The sequence below is a fragment of the Condylostylus longicornis genome, unplaced genomic scaffold, assembly GCF_029603195.1.
Source record: "Condylostylus longicornis isolate FDR11 unplaced genomic scaffold, ASM2960319v2 ptg000019l, whole genome shotgun sequence".
NCBI classification, from domain to species: domain Eukaryota; kingdom Metazoa; phylum Arthropoda; class Insecta; order Diptera; family Dolichopodidae; genus Condylostylus; species Condylostylus longicornis.
In genome coordinates, this window is record NW_026577988.1 from 454,253 (window position 1) to 476,568 (window position 22,316).

The 22,316-nt window shown below is 23.8% G+C and overlaps 1 protein-coding gene across 3 annotated transcripts in view; it reads right to left on the bottom strand.

The window, feature by feature from the left end:
* Positions 1 to 784: 784 nt before the first annotated feature.
* The window catches only part of LOC129606565 (formin-like protein), a 127,395-nt gene continuing 105,863 nt past the window's right edge, over positions 785 to 22,316 (bottom strand). For 2 of the 3 annotated variants that reach the window (XM_055516941.1, XM_055516940.1), the window contains 7 exons: positions 9,061 to 10,081; positions 8,289 to 8,980; positions 8,016 to 8,229; positions 7,655 to 7,947; positions 7,032 to 7,586; positions 6,818 to 6,937; positions 785 to 1,573 (listed from right to left, as the gene is read on the bottom strand). In XM_055516941.1, coding sequence (XP_055372916.1) covers positions 1,361 to 1,573; positions 6,818 to 6,937; positions 7,032 to 7,586; positions 7,655 to 7,947; positions 8,016 to 8,229; positions 8,289 to 8,980; positions 9,061 to 10,081 — 3,108 coding nt within the window. In that variant the 3' untranslated portion in view covers positions 785 to 1,360. Of the gene's footprint in view, positions 1,574 to 5,776; positions 5,912 to 6,817; positions 6,938 to 7,031; positions 7,587 to 7,654; positions 7,948 to 8,015; positions 8,230 to 8,288; positions 8,981 to 9,060; positions 10,082 to 22,316 lie in introns of those variants that run through there. The other variant, XM_055516942.1, reaches the window with a different exon arrangement.

Consider the following 22,316-nt stretch of genomic DNA (forward strand, 5'->3'; position numbering starts at 1 on the left):
CTATGCCCCATTTTTTATATTAAATAAATTCATTAAATTTCAGCCTAGAATTTTTGCTTTCTAATTTATTTTCCTTGATTATGTTTCAATAATATTATTGTATTTTTATTTTTCTCTTGGAATATTATTCATTAATTAAGTTTCTTAGTTATAATGGTAATAAATTTTGATATAAGTGTTTATATAACTTATAAATTTTTTTATTGTTTTTAAAAACTACACATTATTTACAATTTTCTTAATTAAAGTTGGATAAAATGGCAATTATAGTTTTCTTATTTCGCAGCTTTTTTTTTAATATTTTCATAATTTTAAGAATTTTTGATTTTTTTTTTTTTTTTTGTATTAATAAGATTTATTTTAATAAAAAACATATTGTTTTCTTATTCAATAATTTGGTATATAAAATTATATTTTTAAAAATCTCATTTAGGCCACAAATATTTTTAATACGGAACTGAAACGATTTGAATTTGATTATTATATAAAATAGTGATTGAAGATTGGGAATTGAAATTTTAAGTTTGATGAAAACAAAAAAAATATTTAATTATGGTAATTATGGTATTTAATTTAAATAAATAGCATTACAAGACAATATAAAAGAACACTTTTTGTTGGTTCAATGATTCTTTTGAGTTTAAATTCTAAGACTGCTTTCCTTTGCTTAAATTTTAATTTAAGTCTTAAGGAAAAGCATGTTTCATAATTTATTGAACAGTGAAATTAATTAATATTGTTTTAATTTTTACGTTTTTTACCATAATGGAAAATAGCTTGATATTTGAAATTTTTATTTTACATGTAAATTGTATTAAATATTTTAATATTATAATTTTAATAAGAAATTGAATAAGAATAAGAGTTCCTCAATAAATTTTTATAATTTTTTTTTATAATATTTCTCTAGTTAATTACAATAAATTAAATGATAATCCCAAAAATTATTTATTGCAAATATTAAAAAATATATTTTAAAATTTTTATTTTTTTTTTTTGCTTCATATCATTTTATAAATTTGTGCCGAATATTTTAACAAAAGTATTTTTAATTTAATATATTAATTATAAAAATATATTATTTTATTTTTAATTGTTTTCATTTCTCTCAAATTTTGAAATTTTTAAATTTTATATAAAAGATATACAATAATTATAAATTTACAAAATAAATTTTCAAATATTTAATAAGAAAATGAAAACGAAAATGAAAACAGGAAAGGAAATTCTATAATTGTTTCACAAATTTGATACAAAAGAAATTTTTTTTTGATTTTCTTATTTTATAAATTTTTTAAATTATAATTTATTTGAAAATTAAATAACTTTTATTTTTTTTTTTTGTGTTGTTTTTATTTATTTAAACTTCTAATTCTTCCATTGTTCTTGAAAGTCGATTACTATCGATTCGGCGTCTTTGACTTCGTCTAACTGCATCTGCTCTTCGATATGGTTCACTTTTCAATCCTAATAGAATATCCTCTAAGGCACCATTATAAACTTCATCCTGTTGCAATAATTTCTTTTCACGGACGGCATTCGTCTTTGATTTTAATTCATTAATAACAGCTTCCTAATAATATTTAAAATAAATAAACGAAAGAAGAAGAAAAAAAAAGTATTCTTTAATTAATATTTAATTTAGAAAAAAAAATTTTTTTATTAATTATAAACTTATTTATTAATTAATGATTAAATAAACAATTTTTTTTTTGTTTATAGACAATTAAAACATAAAAATTTTTTTATGGTGTACATTTAAAAATAAAAATAGATAATAATGAATTAGAGAAAGTTGTATGTGTTTATTGAATAAAATTGGAAATTCTAATATGGTCGCTATAATCTTTTTTAAATTTCGGAATAATTAAATGTTAAAATTTTCTTTTTGAAAAGTACTATATGGGTTAAGGCACAGTCATTAGTAACAACAAAAAAAATATTTAAAGATTATTTTAATAAAGTATTTTTATTTAGTAATTTTAAAAAGATTTTCTTTTATAATTCTAAATGAAAATTGGTTCATGTAACCTACAGTCTTACTCGTTTATTAAGGTTTCTTAAATAATTTTTTTTTCTACAATTGAACAATTACTACCATTCTACTATCGCTTGTTTAACTGATTAGAAAAACAGAGTTTATAAGAATAATACTTAAAAATTCGAATATAAAAGTAAATTTTTCTAAACTACCCAAATTAGAGAAATATATTTTGTTTATTCTACTTAGCTCCTGGGAGGAGCATAGAGCTAGTATATGTTATCGTAGAGTAGATAATCATGAATCAGTTTCTCGGGTCATTGAATTTTACTAGGTAGGTGGTAGCTTTGTCTTCAAGTTAAATATTTAAGGTTATTGATATTTGCTGTTTTATTAAAGCTCTTTTATTAGAAAACGTATTTAAAGAACTTATATTTTATTTTTCCTGAAAAACAATTACTAGTCTTAATCTACGAATTTTTTCAAATTAATTTAAAAAATTAAATATGAATCAAAACTTTTAAGTATAATATTTTAATTTTTAACGAAAAATAAACATTTGAATATTATTGCTAAAAAATAATTATATACTTTATGTTATTATAAATCTAAATTTACTCTAAAATAAATTAAGTTCTAGTTCAGGAAAACTATTTTTTTCTACCGAATTACATAAAAATAATTTAATAAATTCTAATAAAACAAAAAATAAATTTAATGAACTGACTAATTGCCCAATGGTGTAATTAAAGCTATTCTTAAGTATTTCTTTTCGTAACTCAAAATATAAATTTTTATATTTATTTCTGATAGCCTTTAATTTCATTATACATAATATTATAATTTAGAACAAATTTATAGGCCCTTATTATGATCGGCGAAGCGAATGAAATTTTTGTGAATATGAATTTTTCGTATTATGATTAGCGAATTCGCTTAAATTTTTAGCGAATGAGCTGTCAAATCTGTCGAATGAAAATACTGTGTGACAAGTTTGGCGAATGAAACCAAAATTCAGAATAATACATAAGTATTTAATATTATATCATTTATAGTGATATAATGGAAAAATCTAAACTATCTGTAAAGTAAGTTGATAAAATTGTACAAATTATTGTAAGAAATATTGATTGTTTAATATTAATTTAAGCGTGGAAAAAAAACGAACCAAAAGCAATTCGAGCACTTAATTAAATTAATGGAGAACAACCCCAACATATTGCTAAAGGGATAGGAAAATTCAATTTGTTTTTGCATAAAAACAGAAATAATGTTGAATGAAAGCATTCACCGATCATAATTTAAAAATGTCATTCGATTCGCCTAGTCCATTCGACTCGCCTAGCCATTCACTTCGCCAATCTATTCCGGGTAGTAATGTTTATAATAATTTATCTCTAATATTAGGAATATATGAAATTTGTTATTTAGCTACTAAATTTGGGGCAAGGAAAACTATTTGAATTTAAGGATAAAAAAATTTAAAAATTTCATTATATTAAAATTTTTGTAAAATTTAATTTAATTATAAAGAAATAGAAATAGTTGAATGCTTTTTGGATTGAAAGAAAAATGGTGGCATTAATTTAATTTTAAAGAAGGGAAGCATTTCCAAAAGGAATTTTAAAAAAAGTCTTAACCAAATTAAGAAAATAGTAAGCAATTTAGTAAAAATTTTTCTAATAGGATGGAATTTTCAAAATAATTAAAATACCATGTTCTAATATCAATTTAATCTAATTACTAAATATAGAATATTATAGGTGGGAAAAAAAATAAAAGTAATTTTATGTAAGTGGGAAAATTTAATGAAAAATCCAACCTTAAAAATTATAAAAATAAAACAAAAATTAAAAATTATTTTAAACTTACATTTACTTTTTTTTTATAGTTTAATTTTATTTTTTTTTAAACATTCAGGATTCGAAGTTTATTTTTTATATAAGTAGTATAGATAAATTTTTGTTATCATTATTTTATTTAATATGAAATTTTTTACGAAATTTAGTGCAATGAGTTTATTTTTTTTTTTAATTCAAATAATTTGTAAAATGTGCATTTAAGAAAAAAAAACAAAGTAACTATGATAAACGAAATTTTTATGAAAAAAATACTTTAGTAATTAAAATTGAAAAATTTTATTTTAAATAAAACTAAAAGATTTAAAAAAAAATAAACAAGAGCAGAAAAATGCGATGAAAAGAAATAAAAACAAAATGACGCGAACATTTTTCCAACAAAAACAAACAAAAAACAAATAAAAACACAATCTTTTTTTTTATATTTATGCAAAATTTTTAGAAAAAATTAAAAATAAAACACTAAACAAAAAAAAAAAACGAAAATCAAATAGATTTTAATTCAAATGAACAAGTTGCTTATGAATCAGAGTATTTTCCATAGCCACATAACCAAATTTCTAGTTTGGGAAAGAAAATGACAAAAAAAAATAAAAATAAATAAATAAATAAAAAAATTAGAAATCTTAATAAAATTAAAAAAAAAAATTACAATACTAAAAAAAAAAAACAAATCATTAAAATTAAATAAATAATAAGTGTATTAATGTGTGTGTGTGTTTGAATACTTAAAGAAAACGTGTCACAAGCAAATTAAGCACTCTAGCATCACAGACAAATTGTTGCTTTATTTATTATGTTTTCACAATATGCGAGAAAAAATTTCGTAAATTTTAAAAATATTTTCGACAAAACTTTTAACGGGTGACATTTTTACTATTTCGTTTATCGTGTTTTTATTTTTGAGATCTAATTCGTTACAATTGTCTATTTCAATTTGGTAGTCTAGTTTAATTTGTCACTTCTCTATTGAGAGTCAAATATTGTGGTCCATATGGAGATTATATGGACCGCAACATTTGACTCATTATAAAACATAATTGAAATATGCAAGTAAAATTTTTAATTTTATAAAAAAAAAATTTATTTTAATCGAAATGGAAAATTCACACTGATATAATTGACCAAGGTTATGTTCATATGCATAAAATTAAAATTGGAGTAAAAATGTATATCCTTACAGATCTAAGATTTTGTTATAGGATGAAAACACTCAGAAGACAAACAGAAATAACAAAATATAAAAAGAATATATTGGGCTAAGAGATATAGAAATAAACTCCTAAAGAAATTTTTACTAAAATTGTTTAATTAATTTCATTATATAAAAAATTCTTGATTGATAATTGGCTTTTTAATATCACTATTTAATGACAAATTAGAAAAAAATGAAGATATCAACAATATTCCTGCAATATTCCTGTACATATGCATAGGAAATAAAAGCAGAGACTATCAAGCTAGGAACTTCATTCAAGATTAATTAATTAATTATCTGGCAGCTTTTTTTTCTTATATAATATTAACTTCGATGTTAGATAATTTTTCAACACTTTTTTTTTATTAAAAACAAAATCTGTTATTCGTTATTTAAAATACAAATTATGAAAAAAAAAATTTGCTTAAAAAACTTACTATTTTTGATATTTTATTTCGTGCAACGCCTTTCTTAAGATTTTTGAAAAATTTATTTAGATATTATTGAAAACTATACTCGTATTATAAACTTCCATTAAAAAATTTAAGGAAACATAATGGAAACTGAAGTTGATTCAGAAAGAAATTACAGCACATTTGAACGAAAATGGAAATTACATTGGAACTTTAATAAACTATAAAAGTTAAGGAAAGACAAAAACTTAAAAATTGTTAAGTATTTCGAAATGAAATATGAATGAAATATCACAATTGTTAAATGAAATTTTAAACCTCTTTTCTGTACTGCATTTTTAATCACTTTAAAAATATTATTTTTAATAATAAATTATTTGTATTTTTCTATTAAAATTTAAAATCGAATTTTTTCACAATATTTTCTAGAAATTGGATATCCTTGTGTAATGTTTTCAGCCTATAAAAAGAAAAAATTAAGGAATTTGTGAAAAATGAAATTATTGTAGTCATTTATGTAAAAAAAAAAAAAAGAGATTATCACCAAGAAGCCAAGCATATTTTCATAATTATAAAGTAAATTAGTTGTTAAAAAACAAAAGCAATATTATGATAAAATATGAAAAAAATCATTAATTAATTGATGTTTGCATTGTTAATTTTATAATTTATTTAATTAAATGAATATATTAGCTGCCAGATGAAATCTATAATTGGTATGAGAAGTAGTTTAATGATTTAGATTTAATAAAAATGATTTTTGTATGTAGACATTAAACAATTTAATTTTATAGACAATGATTTTTAAAACTATCAATTTTTGTTAAGTTGATCTCAACATTAAATTACAAGTCTCGTTTTTTCACAGTAGCATGAACTTATTTTTATAGAATGGCTAAATGAATTTGTGAAAAAATATTGTTATTTAAATATAAAGTGCCGAAAGAATGTGGTATATGTGTGACACAAATAGAAAACAAATTTGTGAATGAACTTAAAAACTATTTCAAGTGAAAACTTAAAATTAAATACATTTAAATGTTCCTTAAATTAAACTTATTTTAAAGTCTATTACTCAGTTTGGAAAACATCTAACAAAATTAAAAGTTCTAAAAAAATTATTCATTTCATTAATGTTTAGACTGGATTTGATTTAATTTAATATATTGTAACAAACCAAGAAAATTTAAAAGCAAAATCAAGAGTCTTGTTTTAATTAATTAATGCCATAACTTTTCCAAACTGTTAACAATTCTGAATTTTTTTTTTCTTATATTGTTAAATTCTAGAAATATTTTTTTAAAAAATAATACCCTTCTTATAACAAGTACATAAAATTAATTGCAAATTTTCCTGATATGCTTACTTGTTGTTTCTTTTGATTTACTTTATTCCTCATAATAACTTGATCATTTTCTTTTTTGCTTGCTGCTAATGCTGCAGCTTGTTCTAGCCGTCTTCGTTGCTCATTTTCTTGATCAATATTCTAAAATATAAAATGATTTAATAAATTATGTAAATTTAAAATTATAATTTCTCATTACAAAAAAATCGCAATTGTAAAAACAAAAATAACGAACCTTAAATGCTCTAGTAAATCTTACAATCATTGAAAAGAATGCACTTGCATCAGCACTTCTAGGTGATTCACCAAAATATTCAACACATTCTTTAAATGCATCCTGGGCCAATTTCATATCGTTTTTAATTTTTTTTAATTTTTCTTCTGAATTATTTAAGAAATCTTTCAATATATGTATTTGTGCACCTTTTATTCTTAAATCCGTTTCTTTTCGCACCATTTCCATACCCTTTTCTAATTCATGCACATCAGTTATAACATTTTCTAATGATACTTGTGAAGCTTTATCAATACAAAATAGTTCTGTATCGAAATTTAATAAATCTGGAAACTTTTGTCTTATTGTAGCAACAATATAGTGTAATAACGATACACGTTTATCAGTTGATTTTGTATCTAGTAAAGTATCAAGACTCTGTAATTTAAAACCATATGCAGGACCTCTTTTACTGCTATTTAAATAATTTCCAAATGCAAGAACTATTTCTAACACAGCTTTAAATTTACGTGATTGTTTAAGTGAATTTGCGGCAGTAGTTATTGAATAAATTTGCTACAATAATAAAAAAAAAATACATAGAAGTTATGGGTTACATAAAATATTCAATTAAATTATCTTACTGGACTTATTAAATGTAAGGAATCGAAGAAATTTCCCATATAATTCATAATTTGCAATTTTGATTGGATTCTTTCTACTCTTGTTAGCTGTAACATAAATTTATCTTCATCCGTCAGTAAATTTTGATCTTTCTTTTCCCCAATATATTCTTTATATGCCTTAATTTCAACATCAGTTGGTACCATTTTCTGTAATATTTCTACATTTTCCAACGATAATTTTTTCAAATCGAGACTATTTATTGCAGCTATGCAATCATCGATTGGCATATCTAATTTTCGACGAGATATTGCTAAAAGAAATATTATAAAAATTAGAAGAACTGAAACTTTTTACAAGTTTATATTTCTGAACAATTACCAATATTTCGTAATCTCGTGTGTTCCAAAACAGAAACGCTTTCTGGCTTCTTATAACGTTTACTTGGGAATGTCGATAAATTACCATCCAATTCTTGGGTTCCATTTGACATTGGTCCACCAACTCCAATTTTAAACCGTTCTTCAAAATCGATGAAATCAATTTGTTTGTGTATTTTTTCATCATCTAATTCATTGAAAATTGTACCACGAACCTAAAAATAAATAATATTCAATAACAAACATATCCGTAAATAATTTCTTTTCTCTATACTTGATTTGGTTTCAGTGCAATCCAATTAAGTGTTGGCAATTTATATTTTGTTTGAACTTTACGTTTGATTGTCATCGCTCCATCTGGGGCTGGCATATGACCAGCAACTGGTGGCGCAAATGTCGATAGAAACGGAGGAGCTCTAGGAGGATTGAATTTATTTGGACCACCATCTGGCATGCTGTAACCATTCATCATATGGATATTATTATTTCCCATCATTGGTGGAGGAGGAGGAACTGGCGGCGGTGGAGCTGCTGTTGCGACTGATGGCATTGGAGGTGGCGGGGGAGGAGGAGGTGCAGGTGTCGATGTTATATTTGTCGAGATATTACCCTTCAGAGAATTCGTTCCATTACCATTATGATAATCTCCACCATTCATAGTAGAATGGTTGCTTCCGGATCTTGGAAGAGACAACGTTAAGCTTTGTAGTTCTTGATTTTTGCTTTCTAACATTGAATCACGATTTCTTAACTCTTGCTCATTTTGTTTAACAATCTTAGTTAATGCGGCAATTTCTTCTTCTGCTTTACATTTATATTGTGCCAAATTATCACGCTCTGCTTTAATTTGATTATACTCTGATTCCAATTCAGCTAATTTACACATGAAATCTCTTTCCATTTCAGCTGTCCGATCCATACCTCGACCCAAATCATCTTCTAGCTCTTGTACGCGTTCAAGAGCAGCTAAAAATAATAATAATTACATATGTAAAAAATAATATCAAGGATATTTGATTACACATTTTCTTAATAAAATAACTTACCAGTTTTTGTTTCAGAATCTTCCATGAGCGCAGCTACATCAAATACATTATCCAAATAAGCTGATATTTGAACTTGTAACTCTTCGGATTCGGTTAATCGTAACTTTTCTAAATATTTATCTAATCCAAGTGCGGTAAATTCATATTGCAAGTGAACTCTATAATTCATATTATCCACTGAATGTACAACAATATTAACGAATTGCATGCATGCTACCATAAAATCAACATTAAAGCATTCATAATTCATAAAATAATCCATGAGTGTTTGAAATCTTCGATCTTCTTGGCACACTTCCTTAAAATTATCAAATGCTGATAAAATTATTTCATGACCACCATTAACTAAACAAATGGCTGCTAACAATTCTAATACTAATGCTTTAGTTCTTAATGATTTATGTATTAAACTAAGTGCTATACAATTGATTGCTTCCCTATGTTGTATCACCATATTAAATCCATATTTATTATTCATTATTGCTCTTAAACACATTATACAAACATGGATATCATCTGTTGAAGCACCCATATTTAATTTGGCTATATGTCGTGAACGTCGTTTTATTGTTGGACTATCAAGCACTTCACCTAATGCTGGACGTATAAATCCATTTGTTGTGCTATTACTTTGATTACTTAACTTTGAATCATTTAATATTGAATGATGATGATGATCATTAGAACTTGATGTATTTACATTATTTGATGTACCCGAATTTAAACGTTCGTCAGATTCAAAACGAGCTTCTTGAATACGTTGTTCATGTCGCATCATTAATAATCGAAAATTTAAATAATATACCAGAGCATCTAAACCTTTATTTTCATCATCTAAAAATTCTTTTACCCATTCAATATGATTAGTACGTAATGATATTTCTAAATCGCGTAGCACTTGAGTTGATGTTGATTCACCAACTATTTTACGTTTTCTATGACTACGTGAAGCTTTTGGATCTAAATATGTTCGTAATTTGGTTAAATAGTGAGATGGTGGATCTTTGGCGTGCACCATTTCCTAAAATAAAAGAAAATAGTATAATGTTATTTATTTGTTAATTAACAAAAATATTTATAATTTTTAAAATTCCAGATTTTCAAAAATAAAAATAATCTGCGTTGCAATCTAAATTAATTGGATTATTATATACATATGTAGAGTATTCTATACCCTTAAATGAGGAAGACAAATGTTTTTGTTATTGCTTCCATTTGCATTAAATATTTTGGCCCCTTTTTCAACTTGTGAGCTAAAATCATCATAAAAGCATGTTAATATTGGTTTCTTTATCTTCTTATCTAAGTTATCATCCACGTTGAATTTTAGAAAGAACGCCTATATCTCTAATTTATGCTTTCTAAATCGCTAACACGTTCATATTCGCTCAAATACATACAAACATAGTTTATTTCAGTGAAATAACATTATGTAAGTATACGCATATGTAAGATTGTGTACTTCAACTTTAAAACCAATTTATTATAATAACAATAAAATTTGCAAAATAACCAATTTCAGGAAAATGAAAGCACTTAATGTTTTTTTTTTCTTTCATAATTCTTGTTCACAATCATCAACATCCGTTTGAAAATAATTTTAAATTACTTAAATTGAAATATAATATTTTGACAAAAACGAAGAAACACACAAAAACAAATTTATATGTACGCAATTTATGTAAGTATATAAGTACATCTGTGTGTATGCGAATAGAAGAAATTCAAATACATAATTTAAAAAGTTCATAAATAAAATCGAGCTCAATGGAAATGCAAGTCAAAGCAAAATAAATTCATTTCACGTGATTTAATTTTTTAAATAAGTGCAAAATTTATTTTTATTATTATTTTTTTTTTCCGCTATTTACTTTATTTACTATATGTTAATAAATTGAGACAAGTTATTACTACATGTGTTTGAGCGTAATTATATTATTATTAGAATAAGAGAACGAGACGGGCCAAATTTTAGAAAAAAAAATTCTATTTTGTCAGATTCTGCAAAATTCAACAATTATCCTCACTTCAAATACGGTAAAATACGATATTATAATAGTACTTACAACCTTGTAATTATTATTTAAAATTTTATAAATTAATTCTTGAAATGTCACTGTAAATCACGGAAAAATTGAATTAATTACGCGTTAATTTTGAAAACACGTATTACAATTAGAATCAGAAGATCTTGTTGTTTTGGCTTACAATTTATTCCATCGATTACAATAGCAAATAATGCTGTTACAATAATAAATTCGAATAATCGATTATTGGAAATGAACACGAATATTACATACAAAAAAATACCTATGTACGTCATTGCTAATAAACAAGCACTAATTTAGTACAATTACCTTATAAAAATAAGTACTTTTATTTTACATTTGGTAACTCTGCCTTAAAATATTAAATTTCACAAGCTATTCAAAATTTTTTTTTTATAATTCAATTTAAACACAAAGCAAATGCCAATGTTTTAAAAGAAATGCACTTTTTTTTTGGTTTTTTTCCTGTATAGTCAGTCAATAAATTTAGTGATTTATTTATCAGGAAAAATTTTCTAATTGTATATTCGGTTTTAGGTATATATGTGTTTCATAAATTTTCTTTTTCATGTACAAACTTGCATTTTTATAAAATAAAAAAAAAATGTTATAATCAACAAAATTGATTCATTTAATGAGATTATTTTACATTAGTACCCATTCGTTTTATAAAATAATTAAAAATGAATTATGATAAAGCCGATATAATTAAATAATTTTCAATGATTAAAGAAATTCAAACATATTTAATTGTATTTTTTTTATTCAACACGATTAATTACAATAATTAATTTAATAATAATTATGTGAGAAAAAGAGATTTTTTGTTTTGCCTCTTCAATATGAAAGTGTACTCGAAAAACCACATTTTATACTGTAAAATTAAAGCTTAATACGAGTATTAAATATTAAATTGGATTAATCAAAATATTTTGTTATAAAGAAAAATAGTCCGACATTCTAAAATTCGAATAGAATAGACTAGACAAAATTTTTAAAAACATTCTTTTCATCAACATTCTGCTGTTAGCTATTAATATGTCATTCAGGAGAGAAAATATGTCACTTATGACATTTTATTCGCTCATAATTTGACATGTTGATGAGAAACTTATTTCTGGTCCTTTATAGTACTAAGACTGGAAAGTGCCCTCCTGCACATAACATTTTTTATTATAATTCTATGCTCAAATTAGTATGGGTCCTTATTTCAAAATGATATGAGTGCCCCCTAATGAAATACTCTCCAAATACTGATAGAACCGTGCCTTAATATTCGCTAATATAAATTTAATAGTTTGTAACATTCATTTTTATTAAGTAAATAAATTTTGTGTATTTGACACGCAATCTTATGTATGAACACAGACACCGCCTCTGTTTATTCTAAAGTATATATGTATATATACATACACTCGTACATGTAACAATCATATTAACATAAAATCAATTTCTTTTCTGATTTAATTAAAAAACAAATGAATAAAAAAAATTATTAAATTAAACTATTGTATTACTCAATTGCTATTATTTTTTTTAAATTACATTTCGTCACTATTTACTTACATACATACATATGTATATGAATTTTAGGTACCAACTATGTATTGAGATTTTGTTGAGCAACAATAAGATATCATGTTTCATTTGTAAATTGTTTTTTGAAATAAACAAAAAAATAGGAACAATTACAATAATAATTTAGCAAAAAAAACGCACTATAACGGTAATAGTCGCAACTATAGCAATAGAAAAAAAATGAACTAGCAGCAGTAGACAGCATCAGTTATAAATGGAGATAAACAGATGAAATAATATGCAACGAGTCAAGAATATTTTACGAAAAATTAAAAAAAAAAAAAGCATACTGGAATGAATGAATCCAAAAATGAGAAATCAAGAAAAACAGGTCTACTATCTTTTTTTACAATTTAATTTTTTTATTTTTTTAGATTATCTTTTTCCAACCAGCGACGACACCACTAAATTTAAAATTTTTTAAATTTGTTTTTATTTTATGTTTTTTTTTAGGTTAGGTTTCCGCATTTATTTTTATTTTTTCCTTTTTCTTCATTATTTTGCTTTTGCTTCTTTCTTCATAAACTCAAATTCATTTCTTATTTTTTCGTTATTTATCAAAAATTGAGCGCGATAAGAAAGAAAAAAAAAATTGAAAACCGTCAAATCGCGATAAATTCCAAATTAACTCAAAACCATCTGTGCGCATATTTTGTTATTTTTTTTTTTTTAATTTTTTTTTTTTAGGGTTTTTATCTTTTATTTCTTAATTTTCTACATTATTTTTTGCTTTTATTAATGATATGACCTTTATATCAATAATGATAAATCCAGAATTAAATTCCATAATTTGTTTTTCTTTTTTTTTTTTGTAATTTTTAATGGGTAAATGTATATAAAAATTTAAAATACAATAAAAATAAATAAGAAAAATTTGATTAAATTGATGATTCTTGGCAGATGAAATTTAGCTTGATTTTGACCCCTTTTTTTTTATTTACTTGAACTCTTTTTTTTTTTATTAATATTTTTTATCTGTGTTCTTTTCCTATTTTAGGATTTGGTTCAAGTTGAACCAGTTTACAAAATGGAACAGGTGCTGAATAAAAATTAAATTTGAATAGAAATTTCAATAAAAATTTAATTTTAATAATTTTAAATTTAATACTCGTAATAATGAAATTAAGTACTTATTTACAAAAGTAAAATTAGAAATCTGAGGGAAATTCAAAATTATTGTAATAAATAAGGGCAACTACTTGTATATTGAACGAACAATTGTATTGAACGAACAATGATTTCGAAATTTCAAAATCAAGAAGTATTTCCTTCAAATATTTAATTCTTAAGGTAAATTATTTGCGCTAATATTTCCTTGGTGAAATGCCAATTTCTAGCAGAGTTCTAGCAGTATATAATTTTTATTAGTTCATAATTAATTTATTTATTCAATTTTAAGTATCTTCATTCATTTTACATTTGTCATATTTTGTGATAAACGCCAAATTTTGTAACCCATAGTTTTAACACGGAAACAATTTTACCTAAATTACTCTGACATCCGAAATGCAGTATTAATTTACTACAGCGTACATATGTGTAATCCATATTGCAAAATAAAAAATTTACACAATGTAACATCAAGAAAAAAATCAGCGTAATGAGAAAAACGAGACAACAGTGCAGTTACTTTTAAATTTTTACAACGTATTATGTTAATATTACAGTTAAACTGTAGTAAAACTTTTTTCACTGCATTTTGGATATCATGGTTAATTAACTAAATTTTTGGGATCTCATTTCAAGTCAATTAAATAAACAATATAGTCAATACAATAAACATTAATATTTTATTTTATCAAAATGTTCACATAATTCAATAATTTTTTAGTAATTAAGATTAAAATTTTCTATTACATTATTGTAATTTAATAATTGTAATTAATGAAAGCAAATATTTATTATTTGTAAATTTACCCAAATATTTCATCACTTTAAATTCAAGTATAACTACAAATTATCTATTGTATTTAGATTTCAATTTTAAATAAATTATTCAATTAAAAAAAGCTCAAAGATCATAATAAAATATATAAGTAAATATTTTTTTCCAAACTTTAGTTCTTAAATCAAGAAAAAAGAATAGTAAATAAAAGCAAACTTTTATTTATTAATTTAATAATTTTTTCATCTTCTTCATTACTGATGTGCTAGTAAATGTGAATGACATTTACTTTTAAAAAAATATCATTCACAATTTCTCAATTTCCTTCGTAATTTAAGTAAGAATAATTTCAATAATAAAGAATTTTTTTTTATTTTTGTCTTCATTAAAAAATAAATATTACTCATCGAAATTTAAATTTTTTTTTTAGTAAAACTATAGTAAAGTGAAATGAGTAAAATAGCTTTTTGCAACGTTTTCCTTGAAATTTTTCTCAATACCTCAATGAATTAACTATTACAATCAGATAATGTCATACTTATTAATTATCTGCAATCTTTATTCAGAATAGAGATGTATTTCATAAACATTCGGTCAACAATAAATATGCATAACTAATACCTGTCAAATATGTGATTTTTGCAGCCGAAATGTCGTCAAAAACTGAAAAATTAACTTTAAGTTCTGGTTTGTATAGGCACAGAAAGTAGCTGTTTATCAATATTTCATTATTTAAAATAATGTTCAAAAATTAAAATTACTTTCCAAACGCCTACATTTCTCATTTCAATTTATTTTATTAATAATTTGTGAATCAGTATTTTTGTCAAAAACAAAAATCACTGCAATATCAATCATTATTAAAATTCATATAGATCCACATTGAAAAATACGGGTCTCATAGATAATATAAATTCAATTTAAATAAATTAAAAAGATATTTTGCGGAAATAACAACATTTGATTATCATTTTTCTAAAACAAAACGCAAAATATGTAAGTAAAGAAGGCAAACAGAAAAACAATTATTAGAAACACGCATATTCATGCACAATATTTGCTATCAAAAATTTTTGTTTCTTCTTCTTATTTTCTTAACAAATAAAACAATGATGGGAAATGAAAACAAAAATTGGGATATTCTACAATATATTGCACATTGCGTTTCCTTCTTCTCATTAACATCGCCACTATTCGTATATAAAAATATTTGTTTTGTATTTCCTACAGAAATTTTGAAGATTCCAGTGCTTCCGCTCTTCATTTTTACTTCCTTTTTCTTTTCTAATTTTTTAATTTTCTAGTTCTGATTAGATCGTGTCAATTGCGTAAAAACATTTTTACTTAACTTTAAAATACTTCTGAAAAATACCACCATTAAAAATTTGCTACCAGTAAACATCATCAATGCTAATAATCTCAAATACAGACCAAGTTTAAAGAATGATTTTTGATTGTTTAGTAGTTTTTGTTTTTGTGATAAATAATAAGTAAAAGAGAAAATAAAAACAAAAAATGTACTAAAGGTTCACTAAACCGGATGTTTGCTCACTCATTGTTAAAAAACAAAAAAGTTTCATTTTTTCATTGTTGTCGTCGCTCTTGTTATTATTATTATTGTGAATGATTATAACTCCCTAACATTTATCTTACTTCTGTTTTTGAACGAGAGAGGGAGATAAAATGCTATTTGAAAATGGTAGATAAGTTTCCTAAAACGCAAAATTTAGAATTTTTAAAGAATTTTATTTTAAAAGGGAAATGAGTGCTTTTTATTTTACTTTCATTTCTACCCATTTCTTCTGATATTTTGCTTTGTTTTCTTAAAATTTGAATGAAAGTCAAGTATTCTTCATTCTTTTTTAGAACTTAAATTGGCGATTTTTTTTTTATGTTTTTGATTTATATTTTGCTTCTCACTTATTCTTTATCTAATTATTGTAATTTTTTATTTTGATAATTTAAATAAAATTTTGTAGTTAGTCATCCAATATTGTATAAAACAAAAAAATTAATGAGATAGCCAGTACTTGTAGGAATCAAAATTACTTATGTATTTCTAAGAAAAGTGGCCAAGATTGGTCGTATAATTTGAAAAATTAACTAATCGCTTTCATTTTCATTTGAAATTTTTTATATTCTGTAGACATTTTACATAATAATTCGTGATAAAATGTTGAATACATAGATAATTAAAATTCTTACATAATTCTTCTATTTCAATGTTTTTCTAAGAAAATTAAACTTTGGAGGAAAAAATTGGATCACAATAAAATTATGAAAAATGGAATGAAATAAATATGCGAAAATAGAAAATACCTATAAAGTTCAAATAAAAAAATTATTTATAATCAAATATTTCATGTGTTCACAAATCCACTTTATGAAATCTTGAGCTTTAAACTTTAGATTTAACTCTAATTTTAAAATTTACCATATTAACGAATTCTGAATTAATTTTGATGGGAAAACCGTGTGAAACTTGTATTTTTTGTTTTGGAAAGTGTGAAATTTATTATTGACAGGGGCGCACTTATAACTTGGAAATTTCCAGTGCTTTTTGAATGATTGATTGTCGCTTATAGAAAATTGTGATTTGATTTTTTTGTCGAATTTTAATATCTAATTTCTGGTTTTAAACTGAATGACAACCGTTACATTTTATAACTTCTTGCCTTTTTATGGATTCCTAATCTAAAAAATTTTCTGATCAAAATAATACAAGTTACAGGGTGTACCTCATTAAAATATACCATAAAATTTTATTCCTCAATGAAATCAACCATCATGCACAAGACATAATTGGTCATTTCTTTATAATAATATTTTTTCCCACATACTTTTAATCCCTCGCAATTTTTCTCAATCCAACTGGAATTATTATGTATAACTTCATTATGCTCTCTTTTTTTTGTGTTTCAACAGTAAGTCAAAAGCTTAAAATTGCTTTAATATATTTTTTTATTTTTGCATAATTAACCAAACATGTCATGTCAACAATTTCTATGTTTTTATTTTTTGTTCTCTTTTGAAAAGAATACCATATTTACTTTAGTCTCTGATTTAAATAGAAATCACAGCATCAAAATTCTCTTTTTTTATTATTATTTTAAATGAATTCATTCCCTAGAGTACTGAACATTTTTTACAATGAATAAAGTAACAAACAGATCATTGTCCTTTATTCATATACATTTTCAGCTTTCATCTTTTGCTAGGCCACATCCTTATCCCCATTTAAGAGAGAGAGAAAAGAAAACCATGTCAACTTATAATTTTACATAATAATGTTATAAAGAGAATAAGAATAAAAAATTTAATTGGAGAAAAAAAAATGAAGAGTTGAAAAAAAATTCAACTCAAAAGCACAACACCACAATTCATTTTTTGTTTGATTCTCTTGTTCATTTCTTGATCTATTTCTCAATTTGTTTGGATGTTCATCATCAAAACTCTTTTTAACACAAAAGTCATTTGTATATAAATACAAAATTATGAATAAAAAAAAAATAAATGAAAAGCAAAAAAGTTGTCTATGTAAATTTAATTTTTCCAATTTGGTTAAATTTTATTATAAAAAAAAACAAAATAAAAAATACAAAAGTTCTGTAATCCCTCTGGACCTAGTATATTATTTTTATTATACATTATCCCAGTGGTATACTACCAATATTATTTACACACAAAAATATTTCCAACAAAAACATGAAAAAAATTGTTAAGAATGCGTTTCAAATCACGTCATACCCATATGTGGAGTTCGTCAACTTAAAACGAAAAAATAAGCAACGCAAGAAATAATGTTGAGAGCATTTTGTTCCCATTGTTTCATTCACAATCAAACAATTTTAATAAATTCAACATTACAAATAAATAAATTGAAAAGCGTGAATCTACTTGTGTACAAATGTTGAAATATTGAAGTTCATAATAAAATTTGCTATAAAAGTTGCTTTTATAGAAAAGAATTTCTTCAAGTTGAAATTTGCGGTCTTTATTATTTGTTTTACTAAACATATGATTTTATAATTTAATCAAAATAAGATACAAAAAAGAAAATTTTCCAGTACCATAACCATAGCCTTGAAAGAGATTTACAAACCCAGATAATGCAAATACTATTAAACAAACTACATAACTTTAGCATAAACAACAGTCAGAACAATAAAAATACAAAAAAAAAATAATAAAGTTATTACCTGAAATGTTAATCAGAGCAACTTTTTGTTATTGAGGGAATGCTCCTTTTAAATTCTGCAGAATCAAATGAAATGCATAGTTGTTTTGCATATCATGCGTTTGTATTGGAAATAAATTGCAATATCATAAAATAAATAAAATCGTGTATAATCGCATTACAATAAGGAATGCGTTAAATCAATGTGAATAAAACACAAAATAACAATTTAAAGAAAAATAAAATTAAAACACAAAAAAAATAAACGAAGATTATAAAGATAAACTTCATAAATTTTTTATAAAAATCAAATGGATGTAGTAAAATTCTTTAATACTTTGGACAACTTGACTAGGTTTTGTTTGATGATCAAATGTAAGAATGTGAATAAATTGCCTTTGAAATCTATTCATTTTAAATTTAAATTAAATTTGGGAAAAATATTTTCAGCTTAAGAAGACGATGATACTCGATGAAAATTATAGTACCATAACCCTAGCATTGGAAGAGATTGCTGCTTCAATAGTAATTTTACAATATTCGTTGATCTTTGCATTTTGCATACAAATCTGTAAAATTGCATACTTACAGGCGTATAATAAGTTTTTTCCTATTAATACTTTAATACAACAAGTAAATTTTTTTTATTAATGAATGAACCTTCAATCTTTTGATTTCTAAACAGCAGGAGACTATAATTTTTCATTTATTTCTAAAATATATTCACAACTTCATTTAAAAAACATAACCTTAAGTGAAAAATATTTAGAATTTTTTAAATTTTCAATTAAAAACAAAAGTAGTGCTCCTAATTAAACGATGGATACTGTAAAGAAATCTTGAAATTCCTTTACCTATTTTTATTTTAATGTTAAAAAAAATTAAAAAAACAAAACCAAAAAAAAAAAAAAATTTAAATAAAAAATAGGCAACAGGCGGCCATCTCAAATTCTTAGATGGATAAATTAGTTGCTAGACTGCTAGACATCATCACTTACTTACATATTATGATATGTTAAAGAAAAAATAACGACCACAAATATTGGCACACCACAAAATTTTCCAACACAAATTTTTTTTTTTCCTTTTTGTTATTTATTAACCGGTATGAATTTTTTGTAATTCAAAAAGGATTTTAAATTTTAAATTCCATTAATAACACCATTGAATTTTATTTTATATGTACACAGTAGAGTCAATTTATAATGAACACTCTACATAATGACAATTTGCATTAAATAGTAAGTCAGAAAAATAAATTTGCATGTGACATTTATTTTATATTTTATAGACTCTTCAAACTATGAAATCTTCTACGCATTACGAACAAAACTTAGAGAATTTGAGTATTTTTTTATATATAGAAATTTGACTGTATTTGGACGTCATTGAATAATACGATTTAAAATAATTAAAGAAAAAATCTTCTTATTCTACTTACAAAAATTGTCTTGTGATTCCTTAAATTTATTTTTTAAAAATTCGAATATGTACAACAATTTGGCAATTTTACATAATTTTGCAGTTAATATAACAATATAGAACATAGTATATCCCATAGATGATTTCGTTAACCACAAACTATATGTTTGTCTATGGTCTCACATTTATTGCTTTTGTAACATTTACCATTTTCAAAGAAGTATAAATTACGCAACGCGTTGTCGAACGAAACTGTCGTCAGAAGATTGAAAAGGTAAAAGCAAAGCGATTGTTTCAAACGAAACGAACACATTAAAAATAAAAAAAAAACAATTTATACACACATTTTATATGTAAGTTTATGATTGCATGCAAAATTTTACTTTGAAAGGTCCATTTGTAACGCGCTTCGTCATGCTCTGTAATTGATCAGTCTGGTGTGAAAAATATGTACTATATGTATAATAAAAGAAAAGGCAACAAAATAAAAACACAAGAACAAAATATTGGCAAAAACATAAAAAAAAAAGCTAAAAAATACCATAAAGGAAAATGTCCAAGTAATAGTACAAAATTAGCTAACATTAAACAGGTATAGATGCCAGCCAGTATAACAGCAACAGAAATAAGATAAAAAATTATTTGCAAAAATATGTAGGTAGGTCGCGCGTTGTAAATGTATTTTGCGTTACGAACTTGTTTTTTTTTTTTCATTTTAGATCAAGAATTGAATGATTGGAAATTTCACTAAAAATTCCTTTTTAATTTTTTATTTAAACATAACAAGTATAGGGAAAAAAAATTTGTAGAACTGGAATAGATTTATTTAACAAAAATTTGTTGATCTGTAATAAAAATTGATTGCAACATAATAATAATGACATAACTAGAAATTGATGAACTGGAACTATTAGAGTTCAAATTTTTATGTTGGTCTAATATGTATACATGAGATAAATTTGAATTGCAGTATCTATTCAAAAATAAATTGAAAAATTTTCAAAAATACGTCCGTCACATGAAAAAGAACTCCAAAATTATGAGAAAGCACTTGAATTCAAAATTAAATTCAATATTGAATTGTTGAATAAATGTGACAATAAAACAAGAACAATTTTTAGTGGTGAAATGTCAAAATTCATACCGAATACACATAAATGGTACTGCCTACAAGTGAAATTACCGTCACAATTTTAACCCCCGGCAGTAAAATAGCATAAAATCCTGTTTTATCGTTGTCAATTTTTTCGACATCATTCCGTTTCAATGTGTGTGTGACATTGTATGTACAGTTGATTTTTGCCGTTTCACAATTGTTCTATGTTAACAATTGAAATTGTTTGCCGTTTGCATTTTCCGCTTTGATTCTGTTTTTACACTAATTCAAATTTGAGATCGGGTTGTTGCCTATTGTAAATCTACAAACATTTTAAACAGGTCCGTTATTTAAAAAAACGACCTTCAGTGTTGAGAATTATGACGCAAATATTTTATTTCATATAAGAACTTAAAATTGTTTCACATAAAGTGACATCTGTCAAAATGTTTGAAAATGTTACCAACTTGTGTTCGTTGCACAAGTTTTTTTTTTTTTAACAATCTTTGTAAAATTGTTTTAAAATTGAATTTGCTTAACAGTATCAAATTGATATTAGACCTGCACTGCACATATACATATGTAGGCTCCTAAAATAAGTATGTATTGAAAAATTATTTTGGAGAATAATTTCTTGTGTTTCTACTGCTCGTTCCAAGTAACAGAAAAAATTTATTACAAAATGAAAATATTGAAAAATTTTATTTAACAAGCCCGCATCTTTTACACAATTTAATGCTCTCAATGTTATTTTTTGTTCATAACGTATATATCGATAAATGCATATTACATATAAAATTGCAATTTCATTAAACAAAAAAAAAAAATATTATATAATCTGTCATCTATAAATAAAAAAACTTTATTTTGCGTTAATGCAAAACGATCTTGCAAAATTATAAAAAATATTAAATACAATTCATTTTTAATGAAGGAATGGTTAATCAATTGAACACAACGAATCCGTGATAATGACACAAAATAGATTGTATAAAAATAATGAATATGAATGACAAATATTAAAATAATAAAAAAAAAACAAGTAAATTA